Source organism: Plasmodium vivax, chromosome 10, assembly GCF_000002415.2.
Source record: "Plasmodium vivax chromosome 10, whole genome shotgun sequence".
Lineage (NCBI taxonomy): Eukaryota > Apicomplexa > Aconoidasida > Haemosporida > Plasmodiidae > Plasmodium > Plasmodium vivax.
In genome coordinates, this window is record NC_009915.1 from 465,916 (window position 1) to 479,849 (window position 13,934).

Sequence of the window (13,934 nt, forward strand, 5' to 3'; positions counted from 1 at the left end):
GGTAGGGCGCCCCCCCTTTCGATGGATATATAGGCCCATTTGACCGCGCGGGGAAAACACATACAAAACGTGTAAAGGGAAATCATTTCACCGACCTCTCTACGTTAACATTAAATGTAAACATGTGCTCGCTTTATTTCGCTGCATTTTTTATGATAAGAACATTTCGCTTGGGAGTTTTTCCCCTGTTATATGTCATCCAAATGTTTTTTTTTTTTTTTCTCTCCACTTTTTTTTCTTTTTTTTTCTCATGTATGTTGCTTAATTCCCGTGAGATGACAAATGTTGTGAGACCCTATAAAATATAACCGCGCAAAGGTTCGGGAAATTCTCCTACATGAATGGAGAGAGATACACTCGTTATATAGGTAGACCTTACTCAACAGGGTGGGGATAAGTTATAATTTCTGCCCGTGGTGGTTCATATTGGCTCTTCAAAGTGGGAAAAATGAGAAAGAGAAAAATTGTAAAAAGGCTAGGAGAAAGCTCCCTCCACATTTTTACCTTTGCGCTTTAAAGTGGACGACCCAGCCACGTCACCCCCGATTGGCGTGCTTTTCCGCGATGCCATTTTTACCAATTTGTGAAGGGAAACAAACAGTCAAGCTGCAAAGCAATTTGTAAACTTTTTTTTTTTTTTTTTTTTGTTTCCATTTTGCTAATTCATCTTACCAAAGTAGCCCTACCTTTGGACCATTTCAAATTTTTTTTTTTTTTATATTATCCCCTTTTGCGTCCCATCGAGTCGTAAAAGGGAAAACACAGAGAGAGGAGGAACCACTTTTGGAAGGGAACAAATCCCCCATAGAGTTATTCCCCCTATTTGGAGATCCCCCACAGAATTAGAACCCTCTCCCCCGTGATTTTTCCGCATAATGAAAAGCTCCCCCTGGTGCTCATAAGCCAGAAAAAGGAGAGCGGACCAAGCAGAGGGAGAGCGAAGCATAGAGAAGTGTCCTTCAGAGAGACACCCAAGTGCAGCATTTCTCGAAATAAAGATGCCCCAATTGGTGCCCGTTTACAATCAGGAAAAGTCGCTGAAGGAGCAGGATGATAAGGAGCTAATAAAGCATCGAAATTGGGACTTTGCCCACTCATTGGTGAAACTGAAAAAGGACGCCGCGGAAAAAGGCGATGCGCATGATGGCAGTGACCACCTGAGGTAGGACACATAATTGAGTGAAGATGAGGGGAAAGCTGCTTTGTTTCTCTGATATCCCTATCATCTGGTTAACCAGCCCCCTCTGGAGAGACCCCTCCCCCCTCCACATGTGTCCAATTACAACACTGTCCCTATTGATAATAAAAACATACCTCTACATGCTACGCACACCCTTTTTTGTGCTCCCCTTTTTTTTTCTCCCTCCCATTTGCAGAAAAAGCAACAACCTTATGAAAAACGAAAAAGGACTATGGGTCCCAAAAAAGGGTTTATCAGGTGAAGATAAAACCAAGAATGATAAAAAAAGAGAAAAAAAAGGAGAATCTGGAAATAAAAAAAAAGAGCATGTTCGTAAGAAGCGCAACAAATCGAGTAGTCAATCCTCCTCCGATGATTCGAGGGTGTCCAAATCGCCACCCCCTTCGCGTGAATCTTCCCAAAAGAAAAGACGAAGGAAACGATCCGCCAGTTCAACGCCCATCAGAAGGGGCGCCAGCAGGGATTCTTCGAGGGCCCGTTCACGGGAAAGCTCCGATACGAGGCAAACTGCAGGTTCGAGGCTGAGTGCACGCACGAATAGGACGAGTTCCCGCGAAAGTGGCACCAAGAGGTCCAGCAAAAGGAAGGGAGGGGAAAAAGAAAAAAAAAAAACTCACAAAAGAAGTAAAAGGGGGCACAGGGGTGATGATGATGATAATAGTGATAGTGATGACCATGATGATGGCCGAGGCAGGAAGCACAAAAAAGAGGCAAAGAAGCACCGCACAGAGGGGAAAAAAAAAAAAAAATCAAAAGGGGATAGCAACAGTAGTGAAGAAGACAACCCTAGCGAAGAAGACGACACACATGATGCCCACAAGGGTGGGGAAAGTACCAATTTAACAGAGAAAAAAAACAGCCATGAACACAGTGACGTTGACGCAAACGAAAAGGAATCGATTTCCTCCGATAGCGACCTGAGCAAACTTCAATACGTAGACGTATCTGAGAAGGTAAAAAGAAGTAGCAATAAATATGAGGGGAGAGGCGCGGAGGAAAGCCAAAGTGATGATGGGAATCGGGAGCGTAAAGGGGATAAGCGAGTGAACAGGTGGGAGAACAGACGTGATCGTATGCACCATCGTGGGCATAGCAACGATAGCAGGAAGGGGCGAGGCTGGGAAGGAGGCAGAAGTGGAAGACACGAATCTCAGAGGTATCACCACAGAAAAGATGACGACGAAGGGGGAGAAGGGTCCCCACACGATCGAAGGGATAGAAGGGAGAGAAGTGATAGAAGTGATCGAAGGAGTTACAGACATATGGACAGGCATAGAGACAGGGACTGGGATCGTGATGGAGAAAGGAAAAGGAAAGAATTGAATTTTTCTGACCAGGAGGATGAAGCCAATTATAACCACAACAGGAGATATCACAGAAGACACTATGGCCACCCCGATGATGCAAATGATGAAGGATACCATCACGGGCAGAATAGCCGTTTCAACGACTGGGATCGACATGGATGGTCGGACAACAGAAGAGGACGCTACAGAAGGACGCAACTAAGAGACAACTGCCACTATGAAACGGTTGAGGAAATGAAAAGTAAAATTATCCCCCATTTGGACCAAAGTGAGGGCAAAGTGGAAGGCAAAGCGGAAGATACAAATGATCAACGAGGTGATGGAAAAACGGAAAAGACCAAATTAGAAAACGCGGAAACGTCCGACAGCGATGAGGATGAAATGTTGAAGACCAAGACAGTGGAAGAAATTGATAGGAAGCTTAAGGAAAAGCTCGAGGAGGAGAAAATTATGGAATCGCTGGGGCTGCCGCTAGGGTTTGTGTAAGTCACCTCATGAGCGGATGACTAGAAGGTAAAAAAAGAGAAAAATCCGTACCATCGCTCGGGGGACGGTGCGTAGCTTGCTGCTTTGCGTTTGGAGCTCTCTTTAAGGGCGAACAGTTAAAATATAGTTTTGCACAAGCGCGTGCGAGGAGGCGCATGCCGAAGAAGTACGCCGGGCGTGCTTGTCGAAGAAGTACACTAGATGTGCATGTCGAAGAAGTACACCAGACGTGCATGCCGAAGAAGTACACTGGACGTGCATGCCGAAAAAGTACACTAGACGTGCATGCCAGACGCACGTGCAAACGGCACATACGTACGAACGCCTCCCGGAACGGAGTCATCTTCGAGTCATCTTCCGGGGGGCAGGCCAATAAAAAAAACAAAAAATCATAGCGAATCTGCCAAACGGCAAACGTAACACAGCATGCATTTTTCCTGCTGCGTAAAAAACGGCCAAACACACTCGACTGCAAATGATGGTGTGCGACCATTTCTCATGGGCCATTTTTTATTTTTTTTATTTGAGGCGGCACCGGGGGGGACGTACATGTGCCGGGGAAGCCCTCGCGGGTGTGAAAAGCGGTGTGGAAAGAGGATATAATGAGCTGATGTAAGAGCGCCTACGCGGTAGGTGGCGCCCCCGCTGCGTTGCTTTTCCGCGCGCTTCACCCGTTTGTTGTGCGTATTTGTGTATTTTTTTTTTTTTTTTTTTTGTTATACGTAAGTAGACTTTTTTTACCTGCTTATGCCTTCCCACGCGAACCGACGAACGGGACGGTGAACTGCAACCCTGGGGCGAGGGTTACCCGTTTGGTGCCCCGTGCGGAGGGGTTCGAGCTGGAACGGCGATGCGCTGGATGGGTGCAAAATGGTTGGATGCAAAATGGCAGACTGTAACGCGACGGACTGTAACGTGACAGGCTGCGCCGTGACGGACTGCTACCCCGTCAGTACCTATAGGAGTCACTCTTGTAGGGACCACCCTTGGTGACGCCCAGGAACTCGCACTGCTTGTCGTCCAACTGCGTTAGAGAAGCGTTGAGTTTCTTCAAGTGGTAAAGGGCAACCTTCTCGTCGAGGTGCTTGGGCAACAAGTAGACTTTGTTCTGATACTTGGAGCTGTTTTTACTTTCCCACAAATCTAGTTGTGCAAAAACTTGATTGCAAAAGGAAAAGGACATCACAAAGGCAGGATGGCCAGTAGCGCATCCCAGATTTAGGAGTCTCCCCTTAGCAAGGACAATAATTTTGTTCCCATTAGGCAGAGTTACCCTATCCACCTGTGGCTTCACATTCTCAATGTGTATTCCCTCACAATTAAACAGCTCGTTAACTTGTATTTCATCATCAAAGTGTCCAATATTTCCCACCACGGCGTTGTTTTTCATTTTTAGTAAATGCTCCAGTTTTATGACATCCACATTGCCCGTGCAGGTGATAAAAAAATCTCCTTTCTCTACAATTTCGTCCAGGGTAACTACGTTAAAGCCTTCCATAACAGCTTGAATGGCACAAATGGGGTCAATTTCAGTGACGCATACTCTTGCACCTAAGCCTTTCATGGAAGAAGCACAGCCTTTCCCAACATCCCCAAATCCACATATGACAACAATTTTTCCAGAAATGAGGAAATCAGTTGCTCGCATTAACCCATCTGGGAGAGAATGTCTACAGCCATAAATATTGTCATACTTTTGCTTCGTCACTGCGTCATTTACATTTATGGCTGTAAAAAGGAGTTCCTCATTTTTATCCATCTTCTTCAATCTTAACACTCCTGTTGTGGTTTCTTCAGACACTCCAATAATTTTCTTCGCAATGTTTGTCCATTTTTTGGGATTTTTAAGAATTGATTTTTTTAACAAACTGAGGAAACATTTTTCTTCTTCATTTTTTGCTGACTCAGGGTCAGGTAAAATTTGCTTTTGTTCATACAACTTTTCATATTCAACACCTTTATGTACTAGCAGTGTGGCATCTCCACCATCGTCGACGATGAGATCTGGTCCTTCTTCATTTTCCCATGTTAATGCATTTTCTACACACCACCAATATTCTTCCAATGTTTCCCCTTTCCACGCGAATACTACTACATTTTCCAACGTGCTCACAGCGGCAGCTGCGTAGTCTACCGTCGAATATATGTTGCATGAGCACCACCTTATTTGGGCTCCCAACTTTTGTAGCGTTTCGATCAGCAGTGCACATTCAACCGTCATGTGTAAGCAGCCAGTTATTTTTGCTCCTTTAAGGGGCTTCACCTTTTCGTATTCCTCTCGGATGGTCATAATTCCCGGCATTTCATTTTCGGAGATCTGCATTTGGAGCTTCCCAAAGGGGGCCAGGCTCAAATCTTTTACCTTGCTTTTGTTTTCGCACATTTTGGGGGGGAAAGCGGCGGACTGTTCGGCAAAAATAGGAAAATCCTTTTTAGCTCCTTCTGTGATGGTGTTTTACTACTGAGGAGTGGCCTTATTTTTCTCCTTTTTGGCCGCTACCTTCGGGGATCTACGCGAGGGGGAAGAGAAAACACATTCGTGTGGAGAAATAAACACGCAGCATATGCATACACATGGGGCATATCTACACGTACGTGCGAACGTGTGTGGATTTTACAGCGCATCAGTAGGGAACAAAAAAAAAAAGAAAATATACCTATTGGTTGAAAAGTGTGAGGAAGTGGCTCAAGCCAATTTTAGCGCTCGCTAAATTGAGGGATTAGCGACGTTTACGTGTTGCTGCGAATGGGGTGAAGTACGCTCTATCGCGTTGTGAAGTGAAGAGTGTTGCAAAGTGAAGCGCGTTGTGAAGTGAAGCTCGTTTTTTCTCTTTACATTTGAGCAGTATACTTTGCCGTTTTAAAAAGTTTACCTTTGGTGAAGGTAAAAAAAAAAAAAAAAAAAAAGGCATATGTAGAGTAACCCGACTGTTGGGTGGGGCACTATTGTGCTCCTCCTCTACAGGTGCTATATCCTCCAAAGGGTAAGCACATAGATTTTTTTTTTTTTTTCATCTTCTCCACATAGAAAAGCACAACACATTGGAAGTATTTAAGACTGCCGAAGAATCATTTCAGAATGGTCTCAGAGTTTACTCTTCGCTTTCCTTCCTCGCGAAGAGTTAGCCAGATGCCCAATTTTATAAAACAGTTGCGTGTGGCTGAAAAAGGCAATACGTTTGTGCATGCAGGGTGGGCATACGCACGCTAGGGGCATCCCTTTTGTCCCCCCTTCCTCCCCGAGGGAGTGGGAAATCACTTGGGAGGATTTCTCCTTCGCGGAGTGTAGAGTGTACAAAAAGAGCACCCGCCAGGAGTGAACACTGCATTAAGGACATATATGTATACGGTATTCCTATTTAACAAACCCTATGCAGTGCTGGGAGCCAATTCAGAGCAACGCAAAGTAGGCCACCTCGGGGGAGCAAACAAAAGGGGTGTGCTCCTTGCTGCCATGTGAGGAGTAACGCATATCAGTTAAAAAAAATTGGCACATTTACAAGTTGATTTTTTTTTTTTTTTTTTTTTTTAAACAGGGCAAGGAAAGGCAAACTGCAAAATTTACACCTTTGCCAGTTGTTTAGGTAAGGCCGTACTTCCTTTAAGCGAATTTAAGATTTTTTTTTTTTTCATCTTTTCTGGGAGGGAAAGAAGAAATGCTTCACCGGAGAAGTCCCCACCGGCATCTCCCGCATCGGCCGCGTTTCCTGCACCGTCGTCCCCAATGCTACACACGCGAATAGGAAAAGGCGAAGGAAGCGACAGCAGCCCCACAGTAGTAGTAGCAGTAGCAGTAGCGGTAGCAGCATTGCGGCGTAGCAGCGAGCAGCCGCTACAACGGCGAAGCAGAAAATGCCAAAACGCACACGCACGCATGCAGCCATAACGAGCATCATCCTTCTTCTGCTTCACGCCCTTCCCCAAAATGCGGGCATAAAAATTAAGAGTCTGAGCGAGGCGTTTAATTTTATCGAACCAGCCATCTGGAGGAGCAGCTCCAAATATGAAATAAGTCCCACTCTTCACTTTGTCCGGAGAATAGAAAAAGGGAATCGCCTTAAGATAAGGAGTTCCCCAAATGGGGAGCACACACAAGGTAGTAACGTCTCACCCAGTGGTGAAGAAAATGATGTGCTGGAGGAGCAGCGTAGCAGGAATGATAACGCGGACAACCATGTGTCGAGCTACCAACAGGGGAAACCCACCCCAAAGGGAGGCACCACCGTAGAAGGGAACAAAGCCAAACGAGAGTACCTAAATGGGGAAATATTAAACGAAGAAGAAATAAATGAAAACATGAGGTTTCAGCAGTGGAGTGACCGACTGCAACTTTCGGAGGAAAACAGCTTCTACTACGACGCTGCGCAGGAGTGTGTAAGTACAAAGAAGTACTATAAAATATATCAGGTGAATTCTAACTTTTACAAAAGGGAGTTCTTGTTGAGTGACAAGTCCTCCGTGAGCCTGGTCCCGTTTTTGAAAAAAAAGGAGAGCGAAGAAGCGTGCCAGTCGCTGACCAGAAATTTTAGCGGCAAAATGACGTATGATATGTTCGTGGGGGGGAAGGGGGAGGCGATGAAAGAAGCGGCAATAGACGCTGCTACAGACGCGGCAGGGAGAACTTCAGTAGACGGTGCAACCGGCGGTGGCGGAGCCCCCCATGAGGAATCGCCGCTGAGCGAAGAGCAAGTGGAGCAGCTATCGGACATCAATTTCGCGCTGCGGGCGAACATGCTTTTCCCGACGGAGTCGCTGCGTAGCTCCATATACATCGGGAAGGAGGCCTTCAACGATTTTCTGGAAAAGGGAAAGGAGTCCATCAAGCTGGCGATGAACAAGCATTTGCACCACTACTATAGGCACAACATGAAGAGCAGCTTGGACGACAAAATCCTCCTCATGTTCATCCTGAGGTATATAAAAAATTACGTGCTAAAAATAGTGTATAAAACATTCCAAGTAAAACTGTCCAACGAAATGGAAATCGAGAGTGACTCCAATGTACAGCCGAGTGGAAGCAACAAAATGGTTAGCAGCGAAACGTATGTAGAACTGGCCTCAGAATTTGAAGAAATTATAAACATATTAACACACTTTATAGAAAAAATGAAAGAAATGTTCAAAATTAAAGAAAAAGAATTGGAAGATTACTTGTCCAAGAAAAAAGAAATTATAAATTATTCAACTCCATATGTTTTACAAAATAATGAAGAAGCAGAAAGACATATTATGAACATGTGGAATTTTTTTAATTTTAAAATTTTCAATAATGAATTGCCAAATTTTGACTCCATAAATTTCTTTTGGCTAGCTGACAAAGTGGAAAAATTGAAGAAAATTCCAAACATGAAAATGTACAAAATTGCCAATAAGCATTTTTTAAACTTACCCAATGTGATGTTCCACTGTGCGTTGAAAAACTCCCCCCTTTTATTAAATTACACCATCTTGAAGGTCATGTATGAATACCAGAAATTATTGTGCGTGGATATTTTACCCTTCAAAGAAGTGAAGAATTATAATATGTCCAAAAAAATCGATCAGCAGAAACAGAAAATCATCAAATTCGTTCACGGGATTGCCGGCTTGCTCGAAAATATCGACTTCCATTTTTATGCGCCCTATTTGGGGGACCTCAATTTGGACAACGACGAGGCGGCCACGTTTTACTCCTACGTGAAGGACGTCAATGGGGACGACAGGAAGATGTTCCTTCCGTTGGAGTACAGCAAGGAGCTTTCCTTTTGCCCGCGCGGGGGCACCAGTGTTGGTGGCGGTGTGGGTGGCGATGTTAGCGGCAGTGTGAGTGGTACCAACCTGGAAGACCCTCCGCGGGACAACTTCCCCCCGGATAGCTGCCCCCCGGACGAGCCCGACCAGGACGAGCCCGACCAGGACGACCTCACAATGCTGCTCCTCAAGTCGAACGTCACCGGCGACATCAACCGAGCCATCCAGATGGCCACCAACGTGTACAGGAAGAAAAACGTCAGCCACCTGTGGGGCACCCCCGCGGACGTCACGAGCCCGGAAGCGAGCGAGGCAGAAGGCAGGGCCGCGCTAAGAGTGAGAGAACACCCCGGGAAAACCAACCCGGGGGCTGCTACCCAATTGAAGGAGAACAGCCCAGCACTGCAGCGGTTCAGAATACCGCTAAACGAATTTGCGTCTTCCCTTTTCCTGTGCGATGTGAACAACTCCACGAAGCTTCTAACACAGGGGATTGAAAAGCTAAAGCAGCTAAACGAGTTTGACTTAACCTACGTACATAACGCCCTGACGTACGCGTGCATGCGCTTTTTACACGAAAGCGGAAACGAAAATGAAGATGTGGAGAGCCTCTTAAAAAAGTATGAAAAAAATGAAAAGGTAGAAACGACCAACAACATCATGACGCTGCAAATGATGGTGGTCATAGGGGAACTCTTCCGAAATATTAGGAAGACGAGGACCAAGGAGAAATATTTTTTTAAAAGAATCCTACAGACAGACGTCATTACAGATATATACAAAGACGCCAGCATCTACGATGAACAAATGAACATTAACAAAATGGATTACGTAATGAATAATTTAAAAATTGCCTACCCCATGAAAAGCAACATTATCCTGACGAAAAAAAATAGGGAAGAAATCGCCTACTACTTTTTGAACTACTACACCAAGTACCTGTTCCGTTTTGACTTGCCAAACAACGTAGTGATAAAATTTACGGACAGAATATCGGGGCTAAGTTTTTACGATTATAATTTTGACTACGTATCGAATGATGTGATCATTTACATTCACAATGATGTTAGTAACTCGCTGGTGCTGTCTAGGGTCATCCTGGATGAGTGCCTCAACGTGTATGAGAAATACACCACCTACGTGCACAAGTATGGGGGGAACACGGACAACTCAACCGTCAGGGAGGCCAAGAGCAAGCTGAAGAGGGAGGGCGAACCGGGCGATGCGTCCACTACGCAGGGGCACAGCACTGAAGGGGGAAATGAGCAATCGGGAGGGAACCCCGCAAAGGGAGACGCCAAGTTGGAGGAGGAACTTCTGGAAGATGAAGACCCAGACGAGGAGGAGATGGACCACCTGGACGCGGAAGAGGAGCACATCGACGCAGAAAATATCAGCTTGGACAGCGTCAAAGAGGTAGACAGCGCAGATGAGCCGCCAACCGGGGACCACACAGGTGATCCGCCAACCGACGAACCTGTGGACGACGAACACGTGGACATCTTCAACTACGTCAAAGCGAATCGCATAAAGCAGTTCATCCGGTTTGTGGCCGAATACAACCAGTGGCCCTTCTTCCTAGATGAGACGATCAGCCTGGATTCGTACCTGAACGGCGAAGAGCTGGAGCTGCTGAAAAACGTAAAGCACTACAACAGCTTGAATAACCTTTTCCGAAAAATGAAGGGAGCGCAAATAGACAAAAAAAGAATCATGCAGGTAATTCAAAGTGCCATCAAAAGGGAGGACTGCAAGGAGACATGGGAGGAGAAGAAAATACCCATCAAGCACATCGCCTCTGCCCTATTCACAAACAACTACATCAATCTGTATAAGGTTTTTCAAAAGGGCATAAAGGTATTCCTAAATATGAGCTTAAACGAAATTGACCTAGTTACGAACAAGTGCAAATATGCATGCGAACTTGTGTATTATAAACGATTGGAAGAGTTGAAATCGTCCAACAATAATCTCATTTTTACAATGTACAATGAAAATGTCAGCTCGATTGAATACTACTTTGACAAGCTGAAGGAGAAAATTATTTTAATCAGCCTAATTAAAGAGGAGGACATATTTGGGACCCTCATCAATTTGATATCTGGCATTTTCCCCAACAAAACCAAATCGGTCAGCGAATTTGAAAATGGCACCCAGGAAAGGACGCAGAAGGAGAAGATTGATGAGCTCATTTTCCTGTACGACGCGGAGAAGAAGAAGTGTGGCTCCACAACGGAGTTAAATAGATCCACCGTCACGCAGAACCTCTTTCACTTTTTCAACAAAGAAATATTTGAAGGCAAAATTAAGGATGTCCAAATCGAGTTCGTCAAAAATGAAGAGACTCTTTCCACGCACCTGAATTTTATCAACTCCTTTGAAAGCCCAAAAATTTTAATCAATGAAAATGTGTATTCCGTTACCATTTTGGCAAACGTCCTGCTGAAAGAAATGGCCGAGATTTTTTACTTCTACAATGAGAACAAAATCGAGAGGGAAAATAAGCTCTACTTGAAGAGGGACTTCAGGAGCGCCTACCTGCCCGTCGTTTTCAAGTACGCCAAGTGTTTCCAGGGCGGCGATAGCAAGGTGGCCTTCGACTTTGGCGAGGAGGACAGCGAAGTGGATAAGCGGCACCACGAAGTGGGGAAGAAACGCGGCGAAGTGGAGAGGCGGCACCACGAAGTGGCGAAGCAAAACGGCGAGGTGGAGAAGCAAAACGGCGAAGTGGAGAAGCAAAACGGCGAAGTGGGGAAGCAACACGGCGAGGTGGAGAAGCAAAACGGCGAAGTGGAGAAGCAAAACGGCGAAGTGGGGAAGCAACACGGCGAGGTGGAGAAGCAAAACGGCGACGTGGAGAAGCAAAACGGCGACGTGGGGACCCTTCCGTCTCACTTGACAACCCACTTGTCAACCCCGGGGTTGGCCGCCCCCCCACTGCAGAAAGAACAACTCATCGCGCAGAAGGACAAAATGGACATCGACAACCTGATCGACCGAATTGCAAACTACAACCACGAAGAAATGTTCAAAGAGATTTTGGAATTTCGCAAAGAGAAATATAATGACAAAGCAGAGGTGCAGAAGTGTCTGGAGGAATACCTCTACACGTACGACAAGCTTAATGCCATGAAATACTGCACCCCTGAGGGGAGTGAGAAAAAGGGAGAAAAGGGGCAATCGGATGGCAGCTCTGCGCAAAGTGCAGACCCCACTACGCCAAGCGCAGACCCCCCTACGCCAAGTGCAGACCCCGCAATGGAGCTGTACTTCGAACCAAACGACCTCAAAAGCATCTACCTTAACTACATGTACAAATACATCGAGCACGTGATTAAGAAAAAGGAGTTCCCCATTGCATTTAACGAAATAAATGAGGAATGGATTAACGCTCTGACGGAGCTCGAAAATCAAAAAATTCTGGTCTACTCTACAAAAAATAATAGTGGCCACCTGTACGACCTACTCATTAATAGCAAAGCATGCTCGTCAAAGAGGGCCCTAGAAATTCTCGAACACAGCTTACAAAAAAGGAACAGCGATGACGAGCTGGTGGAGAGGACCCTATCTCGAAGTGAAGACAGTGATGCCATAAAAAGCTTCGATGAATTCGTCCTGTGGTTAAATAAAAATATGAGAAAGAACTACGAAAAGGTAGATCACCAGGAATTGTTAAATGCTGATGCACCGGAAAATGTGAAGGAGGATATCAAGGACGTTATAAAAGAGTACAATGCTCTGTACGACGCCAATGCTACGAGGAACTTAGACCCCAACAGCGTTACTATTGACAATTTAAAAGACTTGGTTAAGAAGCACAACATTTCGAAGGAGGAGATCCTGTCCGCCATGAGTCAGCTGGACATGCCCGAGGACTTCGACGTCGATTCGTTGTTCAAGTGAGGCGCGGCGCGGCGCGTGTGCGAAGGGAGTCACTTAGGTGCAGTTCTTCACGCGGAGTGGTTTGCTCTTCCCCCCTCCGAAGTAACTTATTCGCATAACTACTCACACAATTGTGATATTTTTTTTTGTCAATTTTTTTTCACCGGGTTGTTTGCTCCGCCCTTTTTTTTGCGTTATGGTTATGGGCGATAAGGGGGAGTTCCACATGGCGCCCCACATGGAGTTGTAAGCTGTGCTGCCGATGCGAAGCGTCTGAGATGGCCAACCTAGGTAGTGTAGCCACAACTGCGTAGGTGTTATTTACCAAGGGTGGTCTCCCTCACTTTTTTTTTTTTTTTTTTTTTTTTTCTTTTTTTGTTCACGTTAAGGTGTGCCTCTCCCCTGGCGGAAGACACCCCTCTGCGTGTACTTTCTCGACAAATAATTTTCCCCCCCTTTCGCTACTTTTCCCTTTCCCTTTTTTTAATTCCATTTGTTGTGTTGCTTAATGACCCTACTATGGCAAAGTGGACACTCAATTGACCACGCAACTTCCATTTTGTTCAACCGTTTTGTTAATTTTTTTTTTCCCCCCCTCTCTGTAGTTAACTCCTAGAAGCGTGGTTATTTGTATGGCCGTTATTCACACATTGGGAAGTTCCTCCCGATGGCGATACTCTGCTTCTTCTCCTTTTGTGATGGATTCCCCATGTGGGGTTACAAAATTGGCCCGATGTGTGGCATCTTTTTCGCTTTAATATGCGGACGGGGAGGGAGCCACTCGGGGAATATGGACGAAAAAAAAAAAAAAAAAAAAAAGGAATCCCATTTTGTACCAACCCATATTGGTATGGTAATACGGACGCGGGGAAATACCATCAAGTGTAGCCATCCAACAATTGTCACTTTGGCCACACTTAACAGAATATACCTACAAGTAATGATAAAGCTGAAGGCCCGAGGTCCGTAGCGCTTCAATCCGACATGGCAAAAAGCCGCAGATCATTTCTGCATACCTTTTTGTTTCCTTCTTCGCTTGGCTCGCTCAAATTGGCATATTAGCGGGAGATGTGAAAGTTTGCCCAGGAAAGGTGGCCCTTCATGGGGTGTAATGCTCAAAGGCAGTGTTAACATAGCACCATTTGGAGTCCCCCTCAAATTGTGCCTCTATACCTATACGTATAACTATACCTGTTCGTGTAGGGGCAAATCTCAGCAGTAATCCTTTTTGTGATGCAGCGCATCAGCAGTGCGCGGGGCGCGCCGCAATTTTGTGAGCAATGCTTTTCGCACCATTTGTTTGCGGTATTTTTGCCCTACTTTCGCGC

At 45.5% G+C, this 13,934-nt stretch overlaps 3 protein-coding genes and 2 non-coding genes across 5 annotated transcripts, besides 4 other annotated features; 3 read left to right on the forward strand and 2 right to left on the reverse strand.

Annotated features, from left to right (window-relative positions):
- Nucleotides 1-646: 646 nt before the first annotated feature.
- PVX_080195 (hypothetical protein, conserved) lies at nucleotides 647-2,994 on the forward strand (the record flags this gene model as incomplete). The annotated part of the gene is made up of 2 exons (XM_001613697.1): nucleotides 647-1,162; nucleotides 1,377-2,994. The coding sequence occupies exons 1-2, from the start codon at nucleotides 999-1,001 to the stop codon at nucleotides 2,992-2,994; spliced, it is 1,782 nt and encodes a 593-aa protein (XP_001613747.1). The 5' UTR covers nucleotides 647-998.
- An 89-nt stretch (nucleotides 2,995-3,083) lies between these two features.
- On the reverse strand, nucleotides 3,084-6,018 carry PVX_080200 (adenosylhomocysteinase(S-adenosyl-L-homocystein e hydrolase), putative). Its single transcript, XM_001613698.1, has 2 exons — nucleotides 5,652-6,018; nucleotides 3,084-5,504 (listed from the first exon to the last, which is right to left on the reverse strand). The coding sequence occupies exon 2, from the start codon at nucleotides 5,375-5,377 to the stop codon at nucleotides 3,944-3,946; it is 1,434 nt and encodes a 477-aa protein (XP_001613748.1). The 5' UTR covers nucleotides 5,378-5,504; nucleotides 5,652-6,018; the 3' UTR covers nucleotides 3,084-3,943.
- Nucleotides 4,005-4,026: a microsatellite.
- Nucleotides 6,019-6,152: 134 nt separating the features above from the next.
- Nucleotides 6,153-6,192: a microsatellite.
- A 336-nt stretch (nucleotides 6,193-6,528) lies between these two features.
- Nucleotides 6,529-12,627, forward strand: PVX_080205 (hypothetical protein, conserved; the record flags this gene model as incomplete). Its single annotated transcript, XM_001613699.1, has 1 exon — nucleotides 6,529-12,627. Exon 1 carries the CDS (start codon nucleotides 6,847-6,849, stop codon nucleotides 12,625-12,627), a length of 5,781 nt encoding a protein of 1,926 aa, XP_001613749.1. The 5' UTR covers nucleotides 6,529-6,846.
- Nucleotides 10,120-10,174: a microsatellite.
- Nucleotides 10,995-11,053: a microsatellite.
- On the forward strand, nucleotides 12,111-12,183 carry PVX_080207. Its single transcript has one exon. It is a non-coding gene; the product is annotated as a tRNA-Glu (tRNA).
- Nucleotides 12,628-13,451: 824 nt separating the features above from the next.
- PVX_080209 lies at nucleotides 13,452-13,534 on the reverse strand. The gene has a single exon. It is a non-coding gene; the product is annotated as a tRNA-Leu (tRNA).
- Between the last annotated feature and the right edge of the window lie 400 nt (nucleotides 13,535-13,934).

Bases quoted from the DNA above. Each gene is read 5' to 3' on its own strand.
- PVX_080200 (XM_001613698.1), bottom strand. From the start codon at position 5,377: ATGTGCGAAAACAAAAGCAAGGTAAAAGATTTGAGCCTGGCCCCCTTT.